Here is a 25,986-nt window from a genome sequence, read left to right on the forward strand (position 1 = left end):
TTGAGAGAGAGAGAGCACGAGAGAGGAGGGGAGGGGCAGAGAGAGAGGGAGACAGAGAATCTGAAGCAGGCTCCAAGCTGAGCTGTAAGCACAGAGCCTGATGCGGGGCTCGAACTCATGAGCTGTGAGATCAAGACCTGAACCACAGTCAGACGCTTAACCGACTGAGCCACCCAGGCGCCCCCAGTTCCTGCATTTTAAAGGGAGGTGGTGGTAACAAGCCCATCAAGAGATAATGGATAAACATACAACGCACCAGCACTCAGCCATAAAAATGTAGTGCTGACTCTCGCCACAACATGGATGAAATTTAGACCTTATGCTAAGTGAAATAAACCAGACAGAAGCAGACAAATTGATTGCCCTTATGTGAAATATCTAGAAAGACAAATTCACAGAAATAGAAAGTGGAACCGGGGCTACCGGAGGTGAGCGGGAACGGGAGGTGGGTAGTTAATGCTCAATGGTTAGCTCCTGTTTTGGGTGATGAGGAAGGTTCTGGAGATGGGGGGTGCCAATGGTTATTCAACCGTGTGAATGTACTTAAATGCCGCTGAATTATACGCTTAAAAAGAATTAAAATGGCAAACTTTGTATTACGCGTTATTTTACCACCGTGAAAAAAAAATCAAACAAAAGAAGCCAAAATAAGAGAGGGAGAGAGAAGCTTTGAAAGAGAAAGGCACTTGCTATAAACTTTGAACTTGTATAGTCCGTGAGGCCACAAATGTGGGTTACCAGGGGAAAACATGAGGTGGTGACATTAGCCCCAAAGCCCTTTCCAGCCTGAGCCTGCTGTGGGTAAACTCCCTTCCTTTCGGGCACTTTCAGGCCCTTTGCTTCCTTCGGGACACAAGTCTGGACAAATCTTCCCAGCCCCCGTTCTCTGTCCCGGGAGCTCCCCTACCTACTCTGGGCTCCACCAACCTGCCATCCCTTCTCAGATGCCCGCTGCTCCATAACTTGCTTTTCTTTACTTGTGTGCGGCCGTTTGTCAACTATATTGTTAGCCCCTCCATGGGGAGGGGCTGGTCTTCCCCTACTCAGGGCTGTGCCCCACCCCCAGTCCCCAGTCCCCAGTCCCTGACTCAGAATGAGTCACAATGGGTGCTTGACAGGGTTCCTCCCTGCATTCCTTGCCGGGAGGAACTACAACTACGACCGCCTGGCTGCATCAGGTTCTGGACCTGGTTTTTGCAAATTCTTAGACTTCCGTTCTACCCTCTGTAAACCAAGACCTCTTACCTTGTGACCCAGAACATACATGTGTGTGCACACACGTATGTATGTCGTTTCATGAACTATTACTAACCATTGCTCTATGTGGTACAAACTGAAATTCTGGATTTATTCGATTTTTTAAAGGGCTTATAGTAACAGGGATTTTGCCACCATGACTGCGTGTGTGGAAAACACGATCAGGGGGAGACTGGCGAACGCTTGGGCGTGTCCACCACTGGCCGCTAGGGGGAGCTGACAGGCCAGGCCGTGCAGGGCACGAAGGGACAGCGTTGGTGGCTTAGACTGAGCAGTCTCAGTGCCGGTGGGACCTCAGGATGCCCACGCGAGCTCTCACACCCCTTCACGCCAGCGGAGCACATTCTGACTTCGGTTGACTCAGCTGAAAGAGCGGTGTCCTGTTTCACCCTCTCCTGGGGGGAGCCATTTAAATGTGTACCGTGCTGGGAGTAGGATTTTTGGCTTAGCGTTGGGACCGTCCTTCTCCGGGAGAAGGACAGAGCCCCTCTTTCTCCCTTTTTGCCCAACTGCCCTTTAGATGTGTGACTGGCCGCCTTGGGCTCTCCACGAACACCCTGCAGAATCTGCCTCACGGGGCGGGTTCTGAACCGTACTCGGGCACCCTCCTCCAGACCGCGGCCAACAAGGCCTCTCCTGATTGCCATTTTGGCTGTGGGGCCACCTGGTCTGGTCTGGGCTCTCTCCCTGAAGCAGCCAGGAGATGTCCACCTTAGTTAGCCACAGGCCATGGGATGTTCCAGCCTTCCTCTGTGAGGGCCAGGAGGGTCAGGGCATCGTCATCAATGGGGTGCCCGGTGTGTGTGAGTTACACGGTTCTACTTGTCTACGAGGGTGTTTCTTGTGCTTGATCAAAGTTATGATGCAGGCGGCTCGACCTTTCCAGTGGAACCCGGGAACACATGCCTCCATATTTTGAACAGATTCAGCAGACAGTTTAGACACAGAGTAGCCAGAGGGTTAGAAGGTGTGTAGGCAGTGAGGGCAAGTGGTAAAGCTCTTCACATCACTGGCAAGTGGTAAAGCTCTTCTCTCTGCCCACCGCCTCTCCGCCAGCCTCCACATGCACACCCCCTCAGTCAGCACAGCCAACGCCCCAGCAGCGTGGGGTACGTCAGGCTGGGAACAGCCCCCAGGGAGCGAGGGTAATGCCTTTCAGTAGCTGCCCCTACCCTGAGCCAGACTGACCTGGTAAGGCCTCAGAACAATCCCACGGACAAGAATTCAGAAAGGATTGCGGAGCCTTTTCTGTTGGCCACAGGAGGTAGCCATGGCCTGGGGTAAAAATAATGCTTTCGGCTAGGACCTGAAAGCCATGACTCACGGCCAGTCCCCTCTTTGTTTGTGTCAGCAGGAAGCCAAAGCCTGTGGAGATCAGACTCCCCTACCGATGAGGACGTGCGGGAGGAATTGAGTTCCTTCCTCAGTCATGTCTCACCTTGACTGATCCTTCTCAAAAACAGCATTTGAAACCGGCTCCCGAGACTCTTAGGACAAGTCCTCCCTTCCGGCTGCTGCTGGGTTGCCAGCCCCATAATGTCCAAGCTACCGCTTTCTGCCTACTGCTGGAAGTTCACAGTCACTGGACGCTTTCAGCAGGTAAGTCTAGTTAGGGGCTCCCCTAGCGCGATGCTCACGGTACAAATGATGGTATGGCTGAGAAGTGACAAAGGCATCCACCGTGGAAAGGACTCTACAAACATCAGTTAGCCTCAAGGAGGGACCAGATTTATGGTCTCCACCCTTTCCCACAGGTGTTTAAAGGAGACCAATAGGTCTCCAAATCCTGGCCAGAACCACTTAGGGGAAGGATCTCACTGTGAAAAATGTATTGCATTTGATGGTTCCAAGTCCTTCATTCCTTCTGTAGCCAAACATTCTGACTGTAGCATCGAGTGCTACTCTCTAAAGAGGCAGGACCTGTTTCCCAATCTCTTTGAACCTGGGCTGCTCTTGTGACTTGTTTGGGCCAAGAGAATGTCATGGAAATGATGCGGAACCAGCAGTGAGCCTGAGCCTGAAGAAGCCTTGTCTGCTTGTTCGTCTTGCTTCGTTGTCATGGCCCCCAGAACGTTCTTGGGCTATTCAGCCAGAAGATACGAGTCACAGGGCTAAAGTCACCTTCTGTCAGCTGACAGGTACAAGGCAAGACTGGCCAAGGTCAGCAGAGCTGATGGTCAGTGGACCACTCAGACACTCAAGCAATAAATGCTCATGGTTGGGGCGCCTGGGTGGCTCAGTTGGTTAAGCATCCGACTTCAGCTCAGGTCATGATCTCATGGTTTGTGAGTTCGAGCCCCGCATCGGGCTCTGTGCTGACAGCTCAGAGCCTGGAGCCTGCTTCCGATTCTGTGTCTCCCTCTCTCTGCCCCTCCCCTGCTCGTGCTCTGTTTCTCTCTCTCTCAAAAATAAATAAACACTAAAAAAATTTTTTAATAAAAAAATGCTCATGGCTTTATGCCATGGGGGCTTTGAGGGCTGTGTGTTACACAGCATTACTGTGGCCACGATAACTGACATGCCCGCTTATAAACCAGAGAAAGATGCACCCCTGGAAGAATTATCAGCAGCAACTTTCGCCTTTCACTGGTCTTCAAGTCTATAGATGTGTTTAATATCTTCGTAGAGACCACAGAATGAGCACAAGAAGCGAAAAATCATTCTTTATTAGGCATCAGATCGACAGAGTAAAGCCAAGAAAAGTGACATCGCATTTCCGCTGCTTCTGGATAACACGGGATGTCCCTATCCAGACGGCGTGGTTGCTTGCAGCAGTTAGTATTCTTCATGTTGGCATCTGGATAAAAACTCCTCTTCGTGTAGAGGTCAGTGTGTGCACAGATCATTGAAAGGTAGCCTTTATGAGACTTCCTGGGAGGCAGTGGCAGTGTTTGGCTTCCTGAGTTTCAACGTGGATCAGACGCACAGATAAGAATCTGGCCACACAAATTCATGAATCCAAGTCTGTTGTTCCAGCAATCGTAGGATTATTGGCTTCCTGAGCTGGAGTCCCCAAACTCTTAACACAGAAAGATAAATTGAAGCACTCTGTCCTACCTTTTGAAATATTATGCAGACCAGAAAACACCGCAGGGTTTTTAAGATCAACATCAAGCTTCTGGCTATTTGGTTATATATCTGATCATGTATCCTGACAGTGATTGAATGGGGCATATGGAGGAACTTCATTAACGTTCTCTGGTCATTCAAGGCCTGCCATCAGTCAGCGTCAGCAAGTGTACTTTCCGAGAGTGAGTCTTGTCTCTCAGGGATTAATTTATAGATGGGGGAGGATAGAAACGAGTTGCCTCCAGTTTCCCTGGGAAACACTAATTTCTCCTCCCTCTTCTCACTCATCTCAACTCGATCTCCGACCCCAGAGCTGTGGACACGCAGGACACGTGCCTCTGGGTGGGGAGATCCCTCGAGTCGGCCCCAGGGGCCCCAGGGGCTTTCCCTCACAGATGTCCCTGTCTCTCAGACCTTGGTGTGAATGACCACAGCCCTGGCTCTGAGAAGGGAAACCATTGTGTGTCTCTGCCCACTGCAGAACAGCAACAGAGGGAGGAATTCAGGGACAGCAGCTGGAGGCACCAACACAGCACACCCTGTCCCTGGTGCCTCACTGGCGTTTCAGCAGGAGACGGTAGTTTTGAAATGAGCATTCACGAGGGAGCCGACACAGAGACTCAGGGGGATCAGCACGAATAAAGATTTCTTTCTTTCTAAGTGTAATGTGTGCATCATTTTTCTCGCAAGACTGCAGTGATTCAAGTCAAGTCCTCTGGCCGTATTCCAAAACCCAGTTCTGCAAGAACACCGGATTTATAAACCCTCAATATATCCCACAAGCTCTACAAAGAAAGATCTGCCATTAGGCAAATGCAACTTTGTAAAATTTGTGAGCAAAAGGTCCACGGTGAACAAGCTAAGTGCTATGTCTCAGTCACGGGAAATCACGAATATTACCGAGATTAAAGAATATGGACGCTTCGGAAGCCTATCCAGCAAGTACTTGTGGTTGAGATAGGAGAGTCTACTTATGACACTCCCTGCCCGTGAGGAGTGGTTCTCAGGGTGTGGTCTCCAGACCGGCAAAATCAGCATCAGTGGGGAACCAGTTCAAAACGCTCATTCTCGGGCCTCTTCCCAGACCGACCGAATCAGAGGCTCTGGGCTGGGGCCCAACAATCTGAGTTGTCACAAGTCCTACCCGGGATTCTGATGTGTGCTCAAGTTTGAGAAGTACACGTTTATGAGATACTATCTGCCTCGCGAGGTACACGGGATGATGGCTTTCCTTCCCAGACATCTAGTCCTTAGTGCCCTAAGGCATCTGTGTAACGGGTCACCTTCTCCCTGTGGATCTAGAAGCCTACTGGCACGTAGTAGCTTTGGGAAAATAAGGAAAAGTGTCGAATACGTTGCTGTGTCCTGGACTGAGTCCACAGTGCGAGTGTTCTTATCGTCCACAACTCATCTACCAAGCCCTTTGGTTAGAGCAGCATCTACCTCCCTGAACCAATTTCTGTATCAACAAAGAAAACTTCAGTCATGCTGTGGTGACAGATCGCCTGCAAACTCCCCTCATGTAACGTCATAAAGGTTCACTGATGGTCACAACACACCTGTAATCAGGTCGGCAAGGACACTGTACTCCACGCGGCACTAGGGGACCCAGGTGACACTTATTGCCACGGACACTGTGATGGGAGAAGGGGGCACAGTGAACCACGCCACGCACTGGCTTTTTGAGCTCCCACCTGGAACTGACACGTCACCTCCGCAAATGTGTCATTGCCAAAGCAATCACGTGACCGAGCCTGACTTCAGAAAGAGGCAGGGAGTACCCAGAAAAAGAAGCAGAACATCTGAGATCGGCCCAAGTGAGGACAGTCCAGGGTTATGAGTGGGCCACAACCCCCATGTTGTGCAAAGCTGTGTTTTAACATTAAAGAGACGGTCGGGGGGTGGGGGGGGAGCACCTGGATGGCTCAGTCAGTTAAGCCTTTGACTTCAGCTCAGGTCATGATCTCATGGGTTCGAGCCCCGCATCAGACTCTACGCTGACAGCTCGGAGCCTGGAGCCTGCTTCGGATTCTGTGTCTCCCCCTCTCATGTTCTGTCTTTCAATAATAAATAAACATTAAAAAAAAAAACACAAAACAAAAACCATTCCTAGGGGCTCCCCAGCCCCTCATAGGCTCCCTCTCAGTAATCTCCGAGTGGTAACTGTCCTGACTTTCAACGCCACACGTCAACTATTTTTTTTTTTTTTACACTCATTCATTCAACTAGTGTTTGTGAGCCAGGCACCAGAACTTCTTAGTCTTGGCAGGTGGTGTTACAAACCCAAGTGTGACAGCTGAACTTCTGAGCTTCATTTTGGAAGATCGGCTTTTTTTTTGGGGGGGGCGGTGCAGAGAAACGGTGACATATTTTATTTAAAGAAAAAATGGCTTAGGGGCGTCTGGGTGGCTCAGTAGGTTGGGTGCCTGACCTCGGCTCAGGTCATGATCTCGCGGTCTGTGAGTTCGAGCCCCGCGTCGGGCTCTGTGCTGACAGCTCGGAGCCTGGAGCCTGCTTCGGATTCCACGTGTCCCTCTCTCTCTGCCCCTGTCCTACTCACATTCTGTCTCTGTCCCTCTCAAAAATAAACATTAAAAAATAAATAAATAAAGCATAGGTTAATTTCATACTTAATAGTGAATACAGAGTAATTTTTAAAAATAGGATTTGTTTCTGGGGCGCCTGAGTGGCTCAGTCGGTGAAGCCTCTGACTTCAGCTCAGGTCATGATCTCGTGGTCTGTGAGGTCGAGCCCCGTGTAGGGCTCTGTGCTGACAGCTCGGAGCCTGGAGCCTGTTTCAGATTCTGTGTCTCCCTCTCTCGCTGACCCTCCCCCATTCATGCTCTGTCTCTCTCTGTCTCAAAAATAATCATTTAAAAAAAAGAAAGAAAAAAGGCTTTTTTTTTTTTTGAGAGTGCTCACATGTGCACATGTGGAGGAGGGGCAGAGAGTAAGAGGGCGAGAGAGAATCCCAAGCAGGCTCTGTGGTAGTAGCACTGGGCCCAATGTGGGGCTCAAGCTCACAAACCGTGGGATCGTGACCTGAGCCGAAATGAAGAGTGGGACGCTTTACCCACTGAGCCACCCAGGTGCCCCTGAAGGGTGACATATTTTAGATAGGATTGAGGGACTGGAGTCCTCTGAACTCACAGGGATCCGATCCAATTAGCGACTTGTCTTTATCACCTGTTTATTCAGGCACATGATTACACAGCAAGGCAGATGGAGCACAGCCAGAGTCCCTCTGCTGCCTGACACGTGAGAAGCGAGTGGCCCGCCCGGCCGGTACTTGGTGTGGAGCCGCCTGAACGACACTGGTGACAGAGCAGCACCTGACAGTCTGGGCTCAGGGGTCTCCTCTTGCTCTCCACCACACAGCCTCGTCCTTGCAGGTAGTTCTAAGGCGGGACGAGCTGGATCCTTCCGGGTTGGGGAACGGGGAGCAAGTATAAAATTTATTTTGGCTCGAATACAGGACTGGCGTTTGCTCTTTGGAATACCTCCTATGCGACTTCTGTCATTGGAAAGCGAGGGATACGGTTCCCATCCCTATTCGATCACTAAAGATCTGAGTCGGAGAGGCAGCGGGCAGCTGGTTTCTTCAAATGCCAGCTCCTCCCCCGATGTCCAATCGGACGCCTCTGCACCAGCACGTGGTATTTTGCGCTCTAGGGCTCCACAGAATCCTTGCTGGAATTCAGGCCGCGGGTCCCAGGGACACGACTCTAAGTGCTAATTCCACCTTTCACACTTCCAGAGCTGACTGTGCCTTCCCAATTCCCAGCCCCCCTCCCCACCCTGGAGAACCACCAGTGACTTTGGCGGGGAGGGAGCGTGAGCACGTGCGTCCCTGGAACACTGTGGCCACCGGCTCGGCCACATCCTTTTGTGGTAATCGTCTTTGGCAAAACGGACTGTAAATATACTTTTATAATCAGCTGGCTTCTAAATTACAGCCATGTGGCGTAATGGCAGAGTAAACATATGATTAGTAATTTCCTTATGGCAGGAAGTAGAACGGTCTCGGGCTGAGTCTCTGGCTAAGGCCCAGGGCTTAAAAAGAATTGTTCTTTCAGTACAAGAGAAAAGAGAAAACTCTCTTTCTTCCAAAGCCAAAGCAACGGGTCACGGCCTTCTTCCTGTGTGGAAACAGTTCTCCTTCCCGAGGAAGAGGGCAAGAGCAAGATGAACTTGGGAAAGTACTCCAAGAGCTGTCTGCACGCTCAACCTCTGTCCCTGAAGTACTGCCTTCCCCATGGCAGCCATGGTTCCTGGCCTTCTAGAAACGACTGCTCCGGAGTTACGGAAATGCCATCCAACACGGACACACACAGACTACCAGGGCTCCTTATACACCCAAGATAAAAGATGCAGCATAATGCCTCTTGTTTTGTTACTGTTGTCTCTGCCCCATCCAACTTGTATACAAAAGAACTACGGTAGTTCTCCTAATTCGGGACTAAAACAGTTCTCAGTGTGGACCAAAGGCCGTGTTGAGAAACACCTGGGCTGCTGCTGCTTCAGGTGAAGCTCAGAATGGACATTTTCCCCAGGTCCTGCAACCATTTCTGATGCGTGCCGTGGACGCGGAAGTTCCCACCAAACAGGCAAAAAATTACTCATTAGGACCTGATCCCATCTGCGAGGGTTACCACACACCTGCACACCTGCGAATCTTCCCGCCACAGGACTGGCAAGTTACTAGCCAGAGCCCCAGAGCCCAGCACTCCACTTATGGTGGGGGGGGGGGGGGGGCCTGGTCTAGAACGCATACTCCTGGTAACTTTCTCCAGCAGCAAGGCTCCCCCAGCCCTCCCCACCCCCACACAGGGTTTAGTCCATTAAGCCACGGTGGAGCAGGACAAGTTGTATTTCACGTTTTTGTTGTGTTTTTTTTTTAATGTTTTAAATTTATTTTTGAGAGAAAGAGAGAGTAAGCATGTGTGTGAGTGGGGGAGGGGCAGAGAGAGAGGGAGACAGAATCTGTCAGAATCAGGCTCCAGGATCTGAGCTGTCAGCACAGAGCCCGACTGGGGGTTTGAACCCACAAACCCTGACATCATGACCTTAGCCACAGTCAGACGCTCAACTGACTGAGCCACCCAGGCGTCCCTTTGTTTCTTAATGTTAAAGTCTCAAAGTTCCCACTGCTCTACCCTTTTGTCTAGGGGTGTCTTCAGCTTCTAATTTTCCAGGGTAAGAAAACAGAGGCTGTCACTTACAGATTTAGGCTTCTCATCACATCTGCCAGAAAACAAGATCGGGAGTCTCCAGCCCTAGGCCGGCCTCACGTGGGGGAACCTGCCCCAGTGTCCTGTCACACATTCCTTTATAGCCTTGTGGCTCAAGAAACTGCAGCTACACCAATGGGGGACAATCAGGATGGTTTATATAATGTGCCAAGATCCCAAGATAAAAAGCCTTGTAAGTGCCCAGTGTTAGCAGAGCAAACAAGGCACAAAGCAGAGCTCCCGGCAGCTAGATTCTGTATTAAGACCACACTCCATGATAAAACACTAACTCATTTTCTTTTGCAAAATTTAGCATAAGAAATCTGCAATGAAGCACAGACGCAGGAATTTGTTTTCTCATGCACTGACATTATTAATGACTTCTCTTGTCAAACAGAACAAAACTCCCTGGACCACAAACCAGCAGAGATGCAGCCCTCCCTGCTCAAAAGGCACGCCATGCCATTAAAGGGTACCGAACTCACAGCGCCACTTTTCTTCACACACACAACCTTCTGCTTTAATTTATTGTGCTCTTTCAGGTCTGAAGGAGCTTGAATAACTATGCGAACTGAAATTTAGTGCCAATCCCTGAGCTACCCCGGGATGGACAAAGATGTTCGCGTCCCCAGGCAGCTGTGACTTCACTTTCACGGTTCATGGAAGAGGATGGTCCTTCTGCCCTAGATGTCCCGGCATGGGACTTGGGGGCCATCACATACGGCCCCAAGTTGGCCTCAATTCCCAGTGCTACTTTTCAGAGCTCCTCTGAGTTGTTCTCTAAACAACCACACCTCTAAGCCTGTGAAACAACAGGCTTTCTAGGACGGGCATCGTGGTGCACACCTGCTGAGAACATCTGTTCTCTGGTCTCTTTCTCAAGCCCAGCAATGAATGAGCAGAGGAGAAGAAGGAAAGAGGAAGAAGGGAAAGAAACGTGCAAGAACCCGTGATGATTCTCCGGTACACCTGACTCTCATAAATGGCCTGGGTTAAAATTCACCACTGGCAACCGGGCCCAAGCACCTCATTTGCATTTTGGCGGCCACGCTTCTTCACTGAAACGAGATAGACTGGATCCCCTTCACTTTGTATAAAAGGCTGCAAGGCAGGTGCAGTCACCCAGCAGCTGTACCCGAAACCAGGACCAGAGGCCTGACGAGCTAATTCGTCGCCTCCGCTCGGAAGTTACCTGTCTGATGAGCTGTGTGCCTAATAAGGCCTTAAATTTCCGACTCCCGACGTGCAACCTGAGTAACGGGCAGAGCCATGCAAACGCAGTGCTCTCAGAAGGTGTCTCGTCTCGTCCAAGTGCAAGACCAGCGGGCCAGCAGTCCCTGCCGGCACAATCCGTCAGCTTTTGCTGCCACTGCTGTAAGTCAATAGGATCGGGCAGACAGCTGTCAGAGATGAAGCCGGGACAAGCAAGAGCACTTAATGAAATTTTATTTTGAAAATATGGCAAGAGTCTAAGGCACTTCAAACATTTAAATACATTTAAGACCAAAGTAAATGTGACATGGTAGAAAGGAATCCATAAATACGTGGAGAACTACACTATGTTTCTCTAGAGGCAAATATATAGCCAATTCCTCTAACGTGATTCAACCCTTGTCATTAGGTACAGATTTGTGCAATTATTAATTAAAAACATGGTAATGTTACACGTACTTCTTCATGTCTCAGTGATGACGGAATATAAAAGGTGAAAATACTGTGTCAATTTTATATAGATGCCTTTTATATAAAAAGTCATATAATAACACCCACCCAGATAAACCCAACCGAAAAGCTTTCTTTTCATTAAGTTTTGTACTTTCCGAGAGTTCTGTCTTCTATTTTTAAACCAGGAATCTACCAGGCCAGGCCCAAGGTGCTGACGATTGGTCATCTCCACTCCCTCACTTTCCAACAGTGAAGACAAAAGGAAAATCAACAAAACCCTCCCGGAATGGGATTTTCAGAGCTTTCCAATGGCTCCACAAGGGGTAAATATAAACACTTGCGGACAATTGCTAAGAACGCCAAGCCAGTGAGAACCTGACGCTTCTCGCCAGTGGCGAGGGCGGGAGAGAAGGGAGTAGGGGCTGCCCGCTCAGGTCAGGTCACCGTATCCTACGACTGTACATAACGGAGCAGAGACTCGACAGCAACAGAGACGGGGGTGGGCGCGCCCCGCGCACAGGGAAGGCGGCCAGGTGGGAGGCGGGGTGTGCCGGGCGGCACGCCCCTGCTGGCTCCGCCCCCACCGTGCAGCTGCAGGCTTCCGCCCTGGCTTACCCGTTCTGTTTGCTGGTGAGCTCAGGCACAGTACGCATACATTCAGTATCTGTCACCCCAAGAGGAACAATTAGCAGCTTAGTGGTGGCATGTAAATGGACGGCTATTTGCATATAATCAGTCAAATGAACTCCGGTGGGTGGGGCCAGGAGATGTCTTCCTTCCAAGCCTGGGGGTGCCCTAGAGACCAGGAAAGGAAAAAAAAAAAAGGGGGGGGGGAGTTAATGAGTGACCTCAAGCAGATGTGTCCTCTATAACAGGGGCTGTGCCCGCCACAGCTGACAACCACCTGTGAGCCAGCGTGAGGGCAGCTGGGACAGGGGACACAGACCCATCAGCAGGAGCTGCTCTGAGCAGCTGTCCAGCTGTCCTGGGAAGTCGCTGTCCCGCTAAGAGTGGGCTCCGGGAACAGAGGTTGCTGCTTACTGTCTGCTTTAGGAAAAATGCCAGGAACGTAGCAATATGTACTCACGGGCACACGATGTGCCACTTGGATAATTCTGTCCAGAAATAAACCCTTCACGTGAGGAGGGCATAAGCGAATGTTTGCTTGCCAAGGACAAGCAGGTGCCCAGCCTCTGTGCTGCTAACCATCAGCACTCCTGGCCTTGTGGGCGGGGCAAAAATCATGAACTCTCAAGTTCCAGACTAAAACTCCCATTTTCAGAATCCTCAGAAAACCCGCACTGCCTGGCAGCTCCCGAAGAGGGGGGCCGGCCAGCCTGCTGGATTTCGGCCTGTTCACAAATGTCAAATGCACAACACTGACCGGAGACTGGGCCTTCGCGAAGTTGACATGGGCGTACAGGAGAACGGCGATGTCCTTGTGTCCCGCCTCCAGGGCTATCGAGAGTGCCGTGCTGCCGTCCTTAAGGAAAGAACAAGCCAGGCTGGGTTTCTCACACTTACGGACAGCCAAATGGGAGCAAAACAAATACTTTCCAAGAACTGATAAAGTTCCCCAAATTTGTTCAGTTCTTCAGGAGACTCTTCCGGACCTCTGTGTGCTAAGCCCTAAGGACGAATGGGGCACAGCGTCCACAATGGGGAAGTCCCAGCTGGAGAAGAATCACCTCATCCCCTCTGGCTCACGGTGGTTAGAGTGTAGATGTGTGCACAGTACGTGCTCAACAAATGCAGGCTGCCTGCAAAGAAATTTCTCAACTATTCTTCCCACCAGCTGGGGGCTCTAGGGGAAGATGTGGGTGGAAACATAGTTTCTTTTTTCCTTATATTTCTAAGGGAGCAGGCAATACCACAGTGTGTTCTGACACCCTGCAATTTGTCAAAGATCTTTTAGCTTTCCTCTTCGGGAAGGAGTCCCTCCTCCAGCCCTGATCACCCCCAATCGAATGCTGTGAATCCTGCTGCCTTGCAGAAATACATCTTATGAAAACATGCGGGTGGGGTGACTGGGGGGGGGGGGGGGGCTCAGTTGGCTAAGCTTCCGACTTCCGCTCAGGTCACAGTCTCCCGGTTCCTGAGTTCGATGCCTGCATCTGGCTCTGGGCTCAGAGCCAGGCTCAGAGTCTGGAGCCTGCTTTGGATTCTATGCCTCCCTATCCCTCTGCCCCACCGCCCACTTGCACTCTGTGTCTCTCAAAAACAAACATTAAAAAGAATTTTAAAAGAAAAGTATGGGGGGAAACACTAAATATGGAAAAGTTAAAAAGTTTCCAGTTAAATGTTTGGTTCCCATTAAATTGCAGGGATTTAGAGGATGTAAAGGAGGAATAAAGCAAAAAAAAACCAAAAAACAAACAAAAAAAACCCAGCACAAATTATTTTCCGTCTGGTCTTGGAATAAGGATTCCCTTATGGTCCCTAGCAGCAGGAAACAATTCCCATGTGGCTGGCATCTATGGTCCTTCCCTCCCACCCAGAATACTCGGAGCGACTTGCCCAGGGGAGGCCAGCTGCATGCCCTCGTCTTCCATTAAGCATAAGAAAGCAGACAATTAGCTGAGGTGGCCAGCATTTCCGGAAGCCACTGCGGTTCTCTGGCCTCTTCTTACCACATTTACAGGCTGTTCTTTGCTAAGCGAAGAGTAAAGTATAAGCAAACGAAAAACAAGACACATGAAACACAAACTGCTCTTGAGGAAAGGGGAGGTGGAAGCTGTCTCCCTGCTCCAGCGGAAGGCGTTCACTCCCAGGGAAGTGTGTGCATCTGCGGAAGCCCGTCAGCCCTTGGTACCAGTAAATACCTGCACGGGTTTGCTCTTCCTGCTGGCTTGGGCCCACAGGGACCCGACATTAAGTGTAAAAAAGGATATTTTCCTTCTAATGTTTTAGTGTTTTGATCTGAAGGAAGCTCTGGTCCAAACCTGTGCTCCACAGAGACAAACTTTCCAAAATAGAACCAATCCAGCCTGACCTCTGTGACCTTTGCACTTGGAACCATGTCACCACCCAAATATTAGTTCCTGGGCCTTCACCTGTTGGTACTCTTCCCCTTTGATCCGGAGACTTCCGGAGGCTGCAACTTTCCTTACGACGTGTCCCGGGCCAGGGGTTATCTCGAACAGGGACAGCTCAGGAACCAGGAGAACGGATCAGATGCGGAAGATGGAAAAGCAGAGCAGGAGTGGGGGAGGTGTGCTCAAAGGAGCCTGGATGGTCTGGAGGGCCGATGGCTGAGGAGCTGCATGAATCAGCCACTCTGACGGGCCCCAGGGAAGGGCAGGCTTGCCTTCATTTCACGGGTGGGAAAGCGTTTCAGTGTGCTAACAAGTGGGTCAAGGCATGCAATAACCCAGCCCGGAACAACTCGCAGTCCTGATTTCCAGGACTGGGGACCTGGTCCTCTCCTCTTCGTGGGCCTGCAAGTTGCCCACGCTGGCTCTATTCTGTGTTGTAAATCCGTTTATGGCCCTTCGGCAAGCTGGTTCTCACCCATGCCCGTCACCCCTCCTCCTGTAACGAATGAGGGGGCCGAGGCCCGCCGACCTTCCTGCCTTCCGCTCTAGTTGAATCAAGTGTCAGTTTGCACACGGTAAGCGGTGCCAAGCCAGACGGGGAAAGGAGGTGGCCCGGACCACAACAGAAATCCCCACAGAGCATCAGGGAGGATGTGCTCTTTCCCTTCCCCGTGGCCCCTGCAGGGCCCGTGGGAGCCACTTACGTTGTCTTCCAGGTGGCCGTTGCAGCCCGGCTGGGCCAGCAGCAGCTTGACGATCTCCACGTGCCCGTGCTCACTGGCACACATGAGGGCGGTGGAGCCCTCGTCGTCCTGGATGTTGACGTCGGCCCCGCAGGCCAGCAGGCCCTTCACCATGTCGATCCGCCCGTGACTGACCGCCAGCATGAGGGCTGTCTGTCCCGCCTGTGGGGAGGCACGGCGGGGCGCTTCAGCGGCACATGCTGGCAGATTGGGGGGGGGGGGGGGGAGTGCCAGACTGCGGCGGGAGGTGGGGGGATGGCATGACGACACAGGGAACGAAGCACATGTGGGATTAACGTGGGGCTGTGCGGTGTCAGGCACGGAGGGAGAAAGAGTTTCTCACTCTGAGCTACGAGCTAAGCAACGTCAAGTAATGGGTCAGTTTTCGCCTGTCGCTGGCAGGATCTATCGGGTTACAGCAAGAAGCTGGCAAGTTCAAAGGTGCTTCAAAGTCCAACTGTGAACACATCTGCACCACGCACGCTCTGCTTACGATACGGAGACAGTCGGGAAGCAACTGTCGCTGAGCAGTCGGTGGAGACTCCCGGGCCCCCAGATGCAGGCTGACCTACGGTTTACATGCACACTGCTCCCAACAGAGGCAGCGCCAAGGCCGGGGAGTGGGGAGCCTGCAAGGTGAAGCTGAAGCCAGTACCTCACAGCTCTGCCCAGTCGCTATGGACCGCCACGCAGCCACGCGGACACGAGGCCGGGCCCCAAAGCGCATGTTCAGTGACGGGAAGCACGGCCCTGGCCCGCACAGGTCAGAGCTGCGGAAGCGCACGCTCAGCAGCGGAAGCGCGGCACGGCCTGGGGCGCATGCTCAGTGTTGGGAAGCAGGGCCCCGGGCCCGCGCGGGTCTAGAGCTGCGGAAGCGCATGCTCAGCGGTGGAAGGTGCGGGTCAGAGCTGCGCAAGCGCGGGCCCGGGACGCAGCGCGCTCACCTGGCTGGCTTTGGCATTGACGTCCCCGCAGCCGAAGAGCTCTTCCACGACACGCATGTCCTTCTCTGCTTCCACCGCGGCAAGGGCTGCCAGCATGATGGGGGTGTATCCCGCCTTGTTCTGGTGGTCCACGTTACACACGTCTGCAAAGACACGTGTCCCTTTAGGGAGAAGCCTTCCAACAGCGTCCCTTCTCCCCAGCACCTGAAGGAACGGGGTTTGGAGGAGGCCAGTGAAATGGCCTCAGGTGCTCCAAGTCCCAGAGTGACTCAGACGGAAACGCAAAATACGTTTTCATGTCAAACCAAGAAAAAAGGTCTCTTTGGTACTGTGTGAGGCCAGAAGCAGCAGAAGTGACAGTAAGCTTCCACGGCACCTCTTGTTCCCAACTAGTGGCTGACCTTCAGAAGCTCCGAAGTCAGGGGGCTTGGTCTAGGAAATGGTTGCTTTGAAGGGTCAACAAAGATGTTGGGATGTGGATATTAATCTATGTTAAGGGGACCCCTGTTTTGCAATGAAGAAGGCAGTGAAAGCTACAAATACTTAGGAGGGACTTGTAAAGGCTTATGCAGAGAACACCATGGTGTTACCTGCTCAGCCATCAGTACCTGTTCTGACACCCTGATTTTGCTACCCTGACTTGCTTGGGGCCCTTGGAAGCCGGACTCCAACCCCAGGACACCTATCAAGCTGTTCTAGGAACTTGGTCTGAGAGCAAATGCAGTTAAGAAACCGTGAGGACTGACAGACACAATAAACCCGACCTTTTCCGTTCCTGTAATTCTTTTTTTTTTTTTAAATATATATATTTTTAATGTTTATTTATTTTTGAGACAGAGAGAGAGCATGAACAGGGGAGGGTCAGAGAGAGAGGGAGACACAGAATCTGAAGCAGGCTCCAGGCTCTGAGCTGTCAGCACAGAGCCCGACGCAGGGCTCGAACTCACGGACCACAAGATCATGACCTGAGCCGAAGTCGGACGCTTAACCGACTGAGCCACCCAGGCGCCCCAGCCATTCCTGTAATTCTTAAGGAGGCTTTGGGGGCTCAATTACCCTTAGTAAATTCCTTTAGCACTTTCTAATAAAATGAAAGGAATGAAGAATGCAGGAAAGCAGCTTTCACATGTGACCAAATATAGATAAAATGTTCAGGATGTTTCATCGTTAAGGGGTGAAAAGAGAAGGTACTACCACAAAACGTCCCTTGAGTTCTAAAATAACTGCATACCAGGAACATGATGGTATTTACACAAGGGCATGTTTTTTTATGTAAAAAGGGAAAAAGAAAAGAAAATGCTGGGTGATGGAGAAGCACGTGGGCAAACATGCTCTCAGAGGCTCCTCATCTGTGATGTTTACTCCCTCACAGATGGTTGCCAGTCACCCACGTTCACCAACACACCGTATGGAGCCCCAGTCACAGCCTGTAATGGTGACCAGTACAAAGCTAAGTAAACCCAGAAGGGTGACTAACCAAAGCCATCCAACAATGGAGTTGAAATCATTCGATTTACCAAAATATCTCATCCACACAAATTTTCCAAGGGTAGATTAAACTGTTGCTTTCAAGAGCAAAAAATCTGAAATCTGTTTAGCTTTTCTGGATATTAACCACTTTTCTGTTGAGAAAACAATGTGGCCTGACAGTACCAGCAGCTCTGTTTATCCTCTGGGAAGGAGGCTTGGAATTCCTTCTCATTAGATGGAAGCAGTTTTAGCCTCACATAGCCCCATATGCTGGGAATAAGCAAACTTAGAAAAGACGATAAATCTGCCCAGTTACTTCTCTGCATTAATTCAATTTCCCCAAAACAGAGTAGAAGAAATTGGAGAGTTGAATCAAGAAACAGTACATGAAAACTGGACAATTTTATTGCATATTCTAAATCAAATGTTCACACTGTTCTCACTAATTAGACCAAAGTACTATAAGTTCTGTATCAGTCACATACTAGAAGTAAAAATATGTATTTCAAAAATAAATCAGAGTCACTTGGGGACTAGGTGAACCACTGGCTGCTCTATTTGAACAAAAAGTTGGAAGCTCCCAATTTTCCAAGGGGACCCCTTCTATCTAGCACACCCTCGCTTCATGTTTAATACACGTCAGAGGCTATATTCTGGGATGGGATATTCCAGTTATAAACAAGATTTGTCACTGTCCTCATTACTATGGCTCAGAGAGAAGAGTAACAATTTCTTCACTCTATGCTGAGTTGTCAATAACAAGGTATATTTTGGTGGGAATGAAATTGGTGATGATTCTACTATAATCTGGTATAGTGGCTTTGCATGGTCCCCATCTCGGCTAACTGTACATATCTGTGAGGCAGTTGGATGGGGTCGGGGAGCCAGGACAGGAAGAGCAGCCTGGGGACACCAAAGCTGTGACTCTGGCCCTACGAGCAGTGATCTGTCTCCTGAGAGCGCACCCGCCCAGCCTGCATGACTCAGCTCAGGAGGGACCCTGAGTCATGTTCACCTCCAGGGATATACCTCGCCTAAACTCAGTGGAACTGCAGCAAGACTATCCTTAAAACCTCCCCTCCAAACAGACGTGGAATCCGTGCCACCCTGCTTTGTTTCCATTTCACACCTCCCCTCAGTGACTCAAGGATGACATTCTTGGCCACATCATGCGGAAAAGCAATGGAAAGGGTGTTAGGGTGGTCACAGAACTGAGGTGTGGCTCAACCAGCCTCTTTGAGATGAGTCACACCCCAAGTGCTGAGGGGAAGAGACCAGGACGGCCAACGCACCGGCATCCAAGAGCAGCTTCACGATCTCGAAATTGGAATGTGACACGCTGTAATGGAGGGCCGTGTTGCCGTTGCCATCCGCCATGTTGATGATGTGGCGCAGGACGTCCGGGGAGACGGCCTCAAAAGCAGCTATGTAGTCCCCTACCATGGCCGGGCAGGCCGACTTCTGACTGGATACGCGGAACCACTCGTGCTGCAGGGTGTTCAGACAGGACCGCTGCCAAGACACCAGCAAGGGGCATTAGTTCTTCTATTTATAGACCTTTCTGAGACCCAGCTACAAGCCCAAGAAATGAGGCCTTTTATAGTCAGGGTGCGTGCAGTTAGAATTTGCTCTCAAAGAATGACTAATGAAACGCAGAGCCCTAAGAGAAGCCTCAAACTCCAAACTGGAACGTCCCTCCTGCTTTTCAACGACAGACACGTTCTAACTTCTAAAGAAGAGGTCAGACAGCAATACTCAGGAGCTCCACCAGCAAGGTTCAAAATCTGGCTCTGCTACTTGTGGGCCGTACAATCCTGGGAAAGACACTCATTCTGTGCCTAAGTTTACACATCTGCAAAACGGGGATGGTAAGAATACCTTTGCCCCACAGCACTCGCCAGGAGGACAAAGGAGGCAATACACATGAAAACGCTCAGGCCTGGCTCCAGTGATTACCGAACTATTAATATTACGTAATTGTGCTGGCCCTGCACCTGATTTTCAGAGTAGTCAGGACAGAAGAAGTGACCTCACCCACACTTGATGATGCTGCTTTCTTCCTATACAGACCAACCTCAACTCCTTCAACATCCCCACAGCACTGGGCTGGGAGACTGTAAGCGTGTAGTCAGTTCATTGTCACTCCAATCCCAGATACAAACGTTCAACCACGGAAAGGGCTTAAAAAGCAGGTCCCAAACAAATGACATTTCTCATTCAGGATCCTCTGCATCTGATCACGAGCCCCATGCGCCCTCCCTTGGGCTGTGGACACACGAACATGGCGTTTGTTTCCTGGGCAATCAAGTCAATCCCAGACCATATGAAGTTCAGTGCAGACTGTGGGTAGCCACTGCTGGTGATGGGAAGAGCTATAACACTTCTTCCATGAGCCCTCTTTTACACGAGTTTACCATCCATTCATTTGTGCTTTGCTTGTTTTTTTTTTTGTTTGTTTGTTTGTTTTTTTTTACAGTGAGTTCTGTGCCCAATGCGGGGCTTGGGCTTGGGCCTCGTGATCTCACGATCCCAAGATCAAAAGTCACGTGCTGTACTGACTGAATCAGCCAGGTGCCCCTTGTTGCTCACTCTTTAAAGACTTCAAAATATATCAGAGAAAGATGGACCGCCTCTGTCAAAAGCACCAGAACCCAGGAAGTCCCCTTTCTACAGAGGCTTGAGCTGGAATTGTACAGCTTCCGTATCTTTATCATCCTGCTACCGATTATTCAGTTTTAGCCCATTCGGTCATACTTTGGGCCACCTGGTAAAAAGCGTCCTGGGTTGGAAAAAAAATGCATCACATGTTTTCTTCTGCTCACTCTTTTACGTATTCAGATTTCCATTTCTCTGGAGTCCATCATCACGCAGAGGGAAGGGAACTGTGTCGTCTGGGTGACGAAGTCTGTTACGGATACGTACGTGCTGTCCTGTGATGGTTACCTGGCCCCGGCAATGTCATCATTCAGGTGTCTCCCACTTTTCACAGAACAATGCTTTAAACACTTTTTCACCAAGTGGGTTCAATTTAAGCAAAAAGGTACTGAGCACAGAGTGACATGTGACATGTGACAACATGCTTGGCAACCTGGGGCCACAGCACCAATATTTTGGGAATGGTAGAAGAAAAAGTCTATTATGGCTATAAGACCTAGGGTTCAGAGGCACCAGTTTTTAAGTTTAGGTTAAACCTTGTGGGAAATATGAACACTGCAGTGACGTTTCCTGGTTTTGCTATTTGTGACTGAAGCAAGGACAGGGATTTAGTTTATGCTGATGGAGTTCAACATGTGGTTCTGTGATCCCTCTAGGTCAGGGGTTTTATTTAGTATTTCCTTCTGTAAACATCACCGCCGTGCTCCTTCCTCAGCACACTAATTCAATGTCAAGACACAGCTGGCTCTGATAAATTTAAGTTTCTATAGCAATGTAAACAAATGGGTGAAGAAAACATAATTTAACAAAAAGGATTCAGAGAGGAGAAATAAAACACGGACCAGGACTTGAGACAGGTAAAATCTAGCCCCAGTACTAACTAGTAGCTAGTTAACTAGCTCTAGATGAATCTCATAATCTTTAGGGCCTCAGTTAAGACAGGATAGACCAGAATACAGTGGCCTCAGAGGTGTGCACGCCCAGGGACCTCTCATGCCTGTGATGGCTGTCACCAGCTCTTCTTCAGATTGTGTGTGTTGTACATGATGAAAACTGCGCCTTTCCAGGATTAGGCAGCCCCTGAAGTCCCTTCTTGTTCTAACATTTTGGTGTCATAACTTTATAATCCTCTGAAACTTAGAAATCAACTTTCTCACTGGCTGCTGACAGATGCAGCATAAAACTTCACATTAACAAGATGCAAATATTCAAATGCAAACTGGATCTAACGTAACTGAGAATTTACATTTTTCTCACTGTGCTGCGAGAAGTGTCCGTCAGAGGGCCAGTCTGACTGCGAGAGGAGCTGCACCTCCAAACGTCATCAGCACACGAGGGAGCGACGAGCTCGGCCATGGTATCAGAGGCACCATCGCCACGGAAACGCTCACCTGTCCTGCGCTGGGCCATTCGTGTGCCCAAAGCGACCCCCAGCTTCTCTGCCGCGTGTTTCCAAGTCTCTCAAAGTGTGCGACAATGACAAGTACAGTCACTCCTAAGTTTAAAAATAGTGGCTGCCTGCATTCCGCATCAGAACTTAATACACAGTTTCATAATTGAAAGGAATGCTGACCTCGGCCCAGAGAGGTTGCTTTGAAAAACACACGCCAACTTGAAAAAAAAAAAAAAAAAAAATTCTGGTGACTCTTCTCCCTGGATGACAAGGTTCTGTGAGCAGAAGCAGAACCTGTAGAAAGCTGACGCCTGACTGCAGTTCGCCTTCCGTTCCATGGGCGTGAGGCCCACTCTGCATACACGAGTGAGAAATAGTTCGGGGAAAGGCACACGAGTGACAACAGCTCAGGGCAGGCAAGAGACACCCTCACAATGGGGTCCACTCGGGTCCTTTGTACGGACTGGGGACAGTGTCTGTAAGGAAGACTCACCATGTCCTTGCTGGTCAAAGCTTTGGGGTCATTTATGTTATTTTTCAGTAAGTTGCATGCAGATAACATCTTTTCACTTAATTCATACCTAAAAGGGGACAAGACAAAAGAGAGCTTATGTTTGGCCACAAAAGGAAAGGCATTTTTATTTCCAACTCTACAGTCCTTTAAAACACAAGAGGCCCCAAGTTGACCTGGAGCAGGTCGTGGTGGTATAAGGTGCTTGCCTGGAGGTCACACAGGCGTCCCCAGGCATCCAAGCATCGAAGCCACTGCACAGAGCCAGTGTGTCCAGCCAGAGCTCAGCTCTGGCCATACGGGTAGCTTTCGGATTCACCTGTTTGGCCTTTATGATAGTGTGGACTAACATCTGGAGATTTTTCCCTCCTTCTGTTCTAAGTTCTCAAAAATATTTTCAATCGTAAGGGGTTGACGCAGTCTGTGTTACCACATATCCGTTATGCTGACCAGTAAACCACACCTGTGAACTCTGCAAGTGTGGAACCCTCCTGAAAATATCAACTTAAAAATTGCATGACACATGGTACACAAATTATATCTCAATAAAGCTGTTAAAAAAAAAATCTAGATGATAAGATCCTGAGCCACATGAAAATACTTGGAAATATAAACTAGAAACACTTACCTTGTATTCATGTAGTTAAACTTCCATTTGCACAATTAAATAGAAGTTTAGTGAAATGTTCTATTTATACTTCACACAGTGGAAAAACCATCTTGAAATTTCCATCTGTTCTAGTCTCTCCTGTTTTATAAGCATTGATTCTCTATTTGCTAACAGTCTGTAAAATCTGCTACATTGTTAGATACGTTTCAATCAGAGTATTCATTTGATATTTTAGCTGCTGTTCAGGATATTCTCAAACCCATTCTTGTGGTGTTCCTTATCACTCACTGAGCAACAAAATATAGACATGTGACTGATTACATCATCTTTACGGTGCATGTGGTCCCTGAGGCTAAAACACTGTTCCTCTTATGCACAGAGATGTTACCATAACAATACCGACACCAGTATCCAGAAAAATGGCTAATGATATAATCTGAAACCTTGAAAGAAATGTGCTGGCCACACAAAATTCTAATATGCCTTTAAATATAAGGTGGGTTGTCCAAACGATGGACACCTCAGTGGCACTTAATAGTTCTGTGGACAGTGGGTCCACATATAAAATTAGATCGTGAATAGGTTTAAAGGAAACAAAGGTGACAGGCTGAGGAGCCCTTCCCTTTGCCGCTCCTCTGAGAGACCTAGAACTTATCCCCCTCCACCTATATTTATGAGCAGCAGACGCGATGGTCGTACCTTTGAGGATGAAGTTTAGCTTTCCTTTGGGGGGTCAGAAAGACCAAACCAATAGTTACAATTGCAAAATCTAACTGGACAACTCTTCTGCCCAAGCACATTGAACGTGGGAAAGGTTAGGGAGGGGAGGGGAGTGTACCACACCTCTCTCTGATTTCCACCTTCTCAGGTTCACATTCTGGAACCTGCATTTCATCTTCCACCCTGGCGGACTTGAAACCTTCCATATTAACTGCGTGGTGCCCTTCCGCCATTCCCCGAGTGTCTTCGTCCTCCTCTTCCTCCTCCTCTTCCTCAGGAGGATACTCAATGACGTCACACTCGTCATCTGACTCGGAGGAAGAGCTTTCATCTGAGCTGGAATCATCACTTGAAGTTGTTTCATACCTAGGTGGCAATTGGGAGTTCAGGAGATGCAAGGCGTGCCCGGAAAGACCCCGTGACCGAAGTTTTTATGCAGGGAAAGCTAACCGACTCCGGACATCTCACCAGTGGTTTTAGACCCTGCATTTAGAAGTTCAAAGTAAGTTCTATTTAAAAATCTGGTGGTTTTGAATGGGTTCTGACTTAAAAGGGATAACTTGGGTTCCCAATCGGTATCATTATACACTTGTAGGAAAAAATGTGTATAAATACAGCACCTCTGGCTTAGTAGAAATCAAAGGAAACTTAACTTCATGAAAGAAGTTAAGGTCTGCAGTGGTTCATTTTTTTCTGTGCCTTTTCTTCTCCCTTACATTCTTCCTGTTTTGCTTCATTAACTGTACCAGTGTTACGGTGAACCGATTATGTAAGTAACCCATGGTTTCTCTGGTCCGTATGTCCTCCAAGACCTCCTGGGCCACATCACCCAATACGACTTCAAAGATTCAGAAAACAGGCCTCATTAAGTTAAATCTCTACGGTACACTTTGCTACAAATATTACCTCCAATAACTGCACTACTGCTTTCTTGTCGAGGCCATATATGGATTCATAGATTAGCGGCTCTGATTCAACTGTAGGAAGACAAATTGGCTTCACTACTTATCTGGCTCAATGAGAAACAAAAGAATAAACCGCTAATAAACACTCTATTTAGAGAGTCAAGAAGTGACGCACGGCTGGATTACTCATCAAGTGAAAGGCCCTACAATTTTGTTTGTGTGCACGGAGAGCGAACAGCCCATTCTCAACGGGTGGACGGCCATCACCGGCCCGTGGAGTGATGCTCTCTCGCCTCTTTCTGTGTGTTTCTGAGTCTCATACAGGTAAGCACAAGTTGGCCAACACCGCGGGACACCTGCTGCCTGCTGCTTTTGTTGAAGACTACCGGTTTCAGATCAGAGGTGAGAAGATGTCAAGAGCTCAGCTCCGTCAGGTGTCCTTTCAAGAGTGAGTGGCATATCCTTAAAGAGAGCGAGAAGAGGAGAGGACAGAAGCCCAACTGCACCTTTCTGAGGGGGTCTTCCATCACCAAAATGTGGCAGCAGCCCAGACTAGCCACCTTTGAATGGGACTCGAGGAGGCAAGAGGCAAAGTAGACAGACAGACCATGGAGAGACGCTCGGACCGCCATCTTCCTTACCCGCCGTTAATGCCAACAAACTGCAGATTCTTCTTTGCTCCATTTGAATCTCTGTTGCCATCCTTCTTCTTCATGATCGACTTCAGCGTGCTTTCACTGTTGGTACATACTGTGAAAAAAGGAATCGAGGTGATCGAAATTAACATAACTCATATGCACACAAGTTAAGTGAACGAGAAATCTCTCCTCACGTATGTTTGGTTTTTCACCACATTTATGTCAATCTAGATCTTGGCATGTACATATGAGAAACTTGCACAGAATCCAATGGAAAAAATGTATGCACGCAAAGAAAATAATTTCAAGTTTTTTAAATGGAAAAAAAAAACCCATTAGTACTTCCAGACATAACAAAAGCAATGACAACTAGCATTTGTATCAGGTTTCACTGTATAAAGTGACGCTGTATCTCATGTGGGCCTCAAAAATCACTTAGGCACTAAAATAGGGATTGTTATTATTCTTTTCCTTCAGCTGAGATGATCTGGGAAAAGTTGCTGCCTGCCAGACTGTGGAAGAATGAAATGGTGTTTAAAATATTTCATAAGTCACAAAATTAGATGAGTTTTCTTTGGGGATAGCACACCTCTTTCTTTGGTGAATCTTCGTAGAAGACATTCTAGGCCTACCTTCCTAAAGTTCGGTTCTTAGGTCAGTGGTTATTCCAGGTCAATCTAGAAGGCACACTGACATCAGACTGGAACGCAGGCAATGCGGGTCCCAAAAGCCTGCGGCTGAGAGGGACCAAGTGAGGGGAATTACCATAGAGGCCAGCGGCTATCTGGTCGTCTGTCAGGTTCACGGGAGACAGCGCGCTTTCCTGAGAGGGGAAGGCGTCCTGGCCGCCGAGGGGTCTCCCGTCCGTGGTCCCCGCTTCTTGCTCATGCCGGGATGTCTGGGTGTTGAACGGTCCTCCTGACTGAAGGCCTCCGCACTTACAGGGGTATTCCAGACTACTGCCTGTCAGGGAGGAGACAGGTGCACAAGTGTGTGATGTTAGGACCGAACGAAGTGGGTTCAATTTTTTTTTTTTTTTGAAGATTTATGCAACTCATCATCTTCTCAAGGGCTTTTCTCCCTACATTTTCTTTCTGCATATATGGCAGTACCGTGCAAGCTGCCCAAACTCAAACCCCA

General features: G+C 49.3%; 1 protein-coding gene and 1 long non-coding RNA gene across 4 annotated transcripts in view; one reads left to right on the forward strand and one right to left on the reverse strand.

Annotated features, from left to right (window-relative positions):
* The first annotated feature begins 2,614 nt into the window (after positions 1–2,614).
* On the forward strand, positions 2,615–8,791 carry LOC122204510. Of its 2 annotated transcripts, none has more exons than XR_006195704.1 (3): positions 2,615–2,856; positions 7,525–7,718; positions 8,439–8,791. It is a non-coding gene; the product is annotated as an uncharacterized LOC122204510 (long non-coding RNA). The 2 variants fall into 2 exon arrangements; XR_006195705.1 differs by having other exon boundaries at positions 8,403–8,451.
* Positions 8,792–9,978: 1,187 nt separating this feature from the next.
* KANK1 (KN motif and ankyrin repeat domains 1) overlaps positions 9,979–25,986 on the reverse strand; it is a 211,079-nt gene continuing 195,071 nt past the window's right edge. Inside the window, exons 5-13 of one of the 2 annotated variants that reach the window (XM_042912047.1) lie at positions 25,612–25,809; positions 24,850–24,958; positions 23,427–23,669; positions 21,956–22,043; positions 18,707–18,926; positions 15,945–16,087; positions 14,962–15,162; positions 12,607–12,705; positions 9,979–12,017 (exon numbers count right to left, since the gene is read on the reverse strand). In XM_042912047.1, coding sequence (XP_042767981.1) covers positions 11,955–12,017; positions 12,607–12,705; positions 14,962–15,162; positions 15,945–16,087; positions 18,707–18,926; positions 21,956–22,043; positions 23,427–23,669; positions 24,850–24,958; positions 25,612–25,809 — 1,364 coding nt within the window. In that variant the 3' untranslated portion in view covers positions 9,979–11,954. The remainder of the gene's footprint in view (positions 12,018–12,606; positions 12,706–14,961; positions 15,163–15,944; positions 16,088–18,706; positions 18,927–21,955; positions 22,044–23,426; positions 23,670–24,849; positions 24,959–25,611; positions 25,810–25,986) is intronic. The other variant, XM_042912049.1, reaches the window with a different exon arrangement.

This window comes from Panthera leo, chromosome D4 (genome assembly GCF_018350215.1).
Source record: "Panthera leo isolate Ple1 chromosome D4, P.leo_Ple1_pat1.1, whole genome shotgun sequence".
Classification (NCBI taxonomy): domain Eukaryota; kingdom Metazoa; phylum Chordata; class Mammalia; order Carnivora; family Felidae; genus Panthera; species Panthera leo.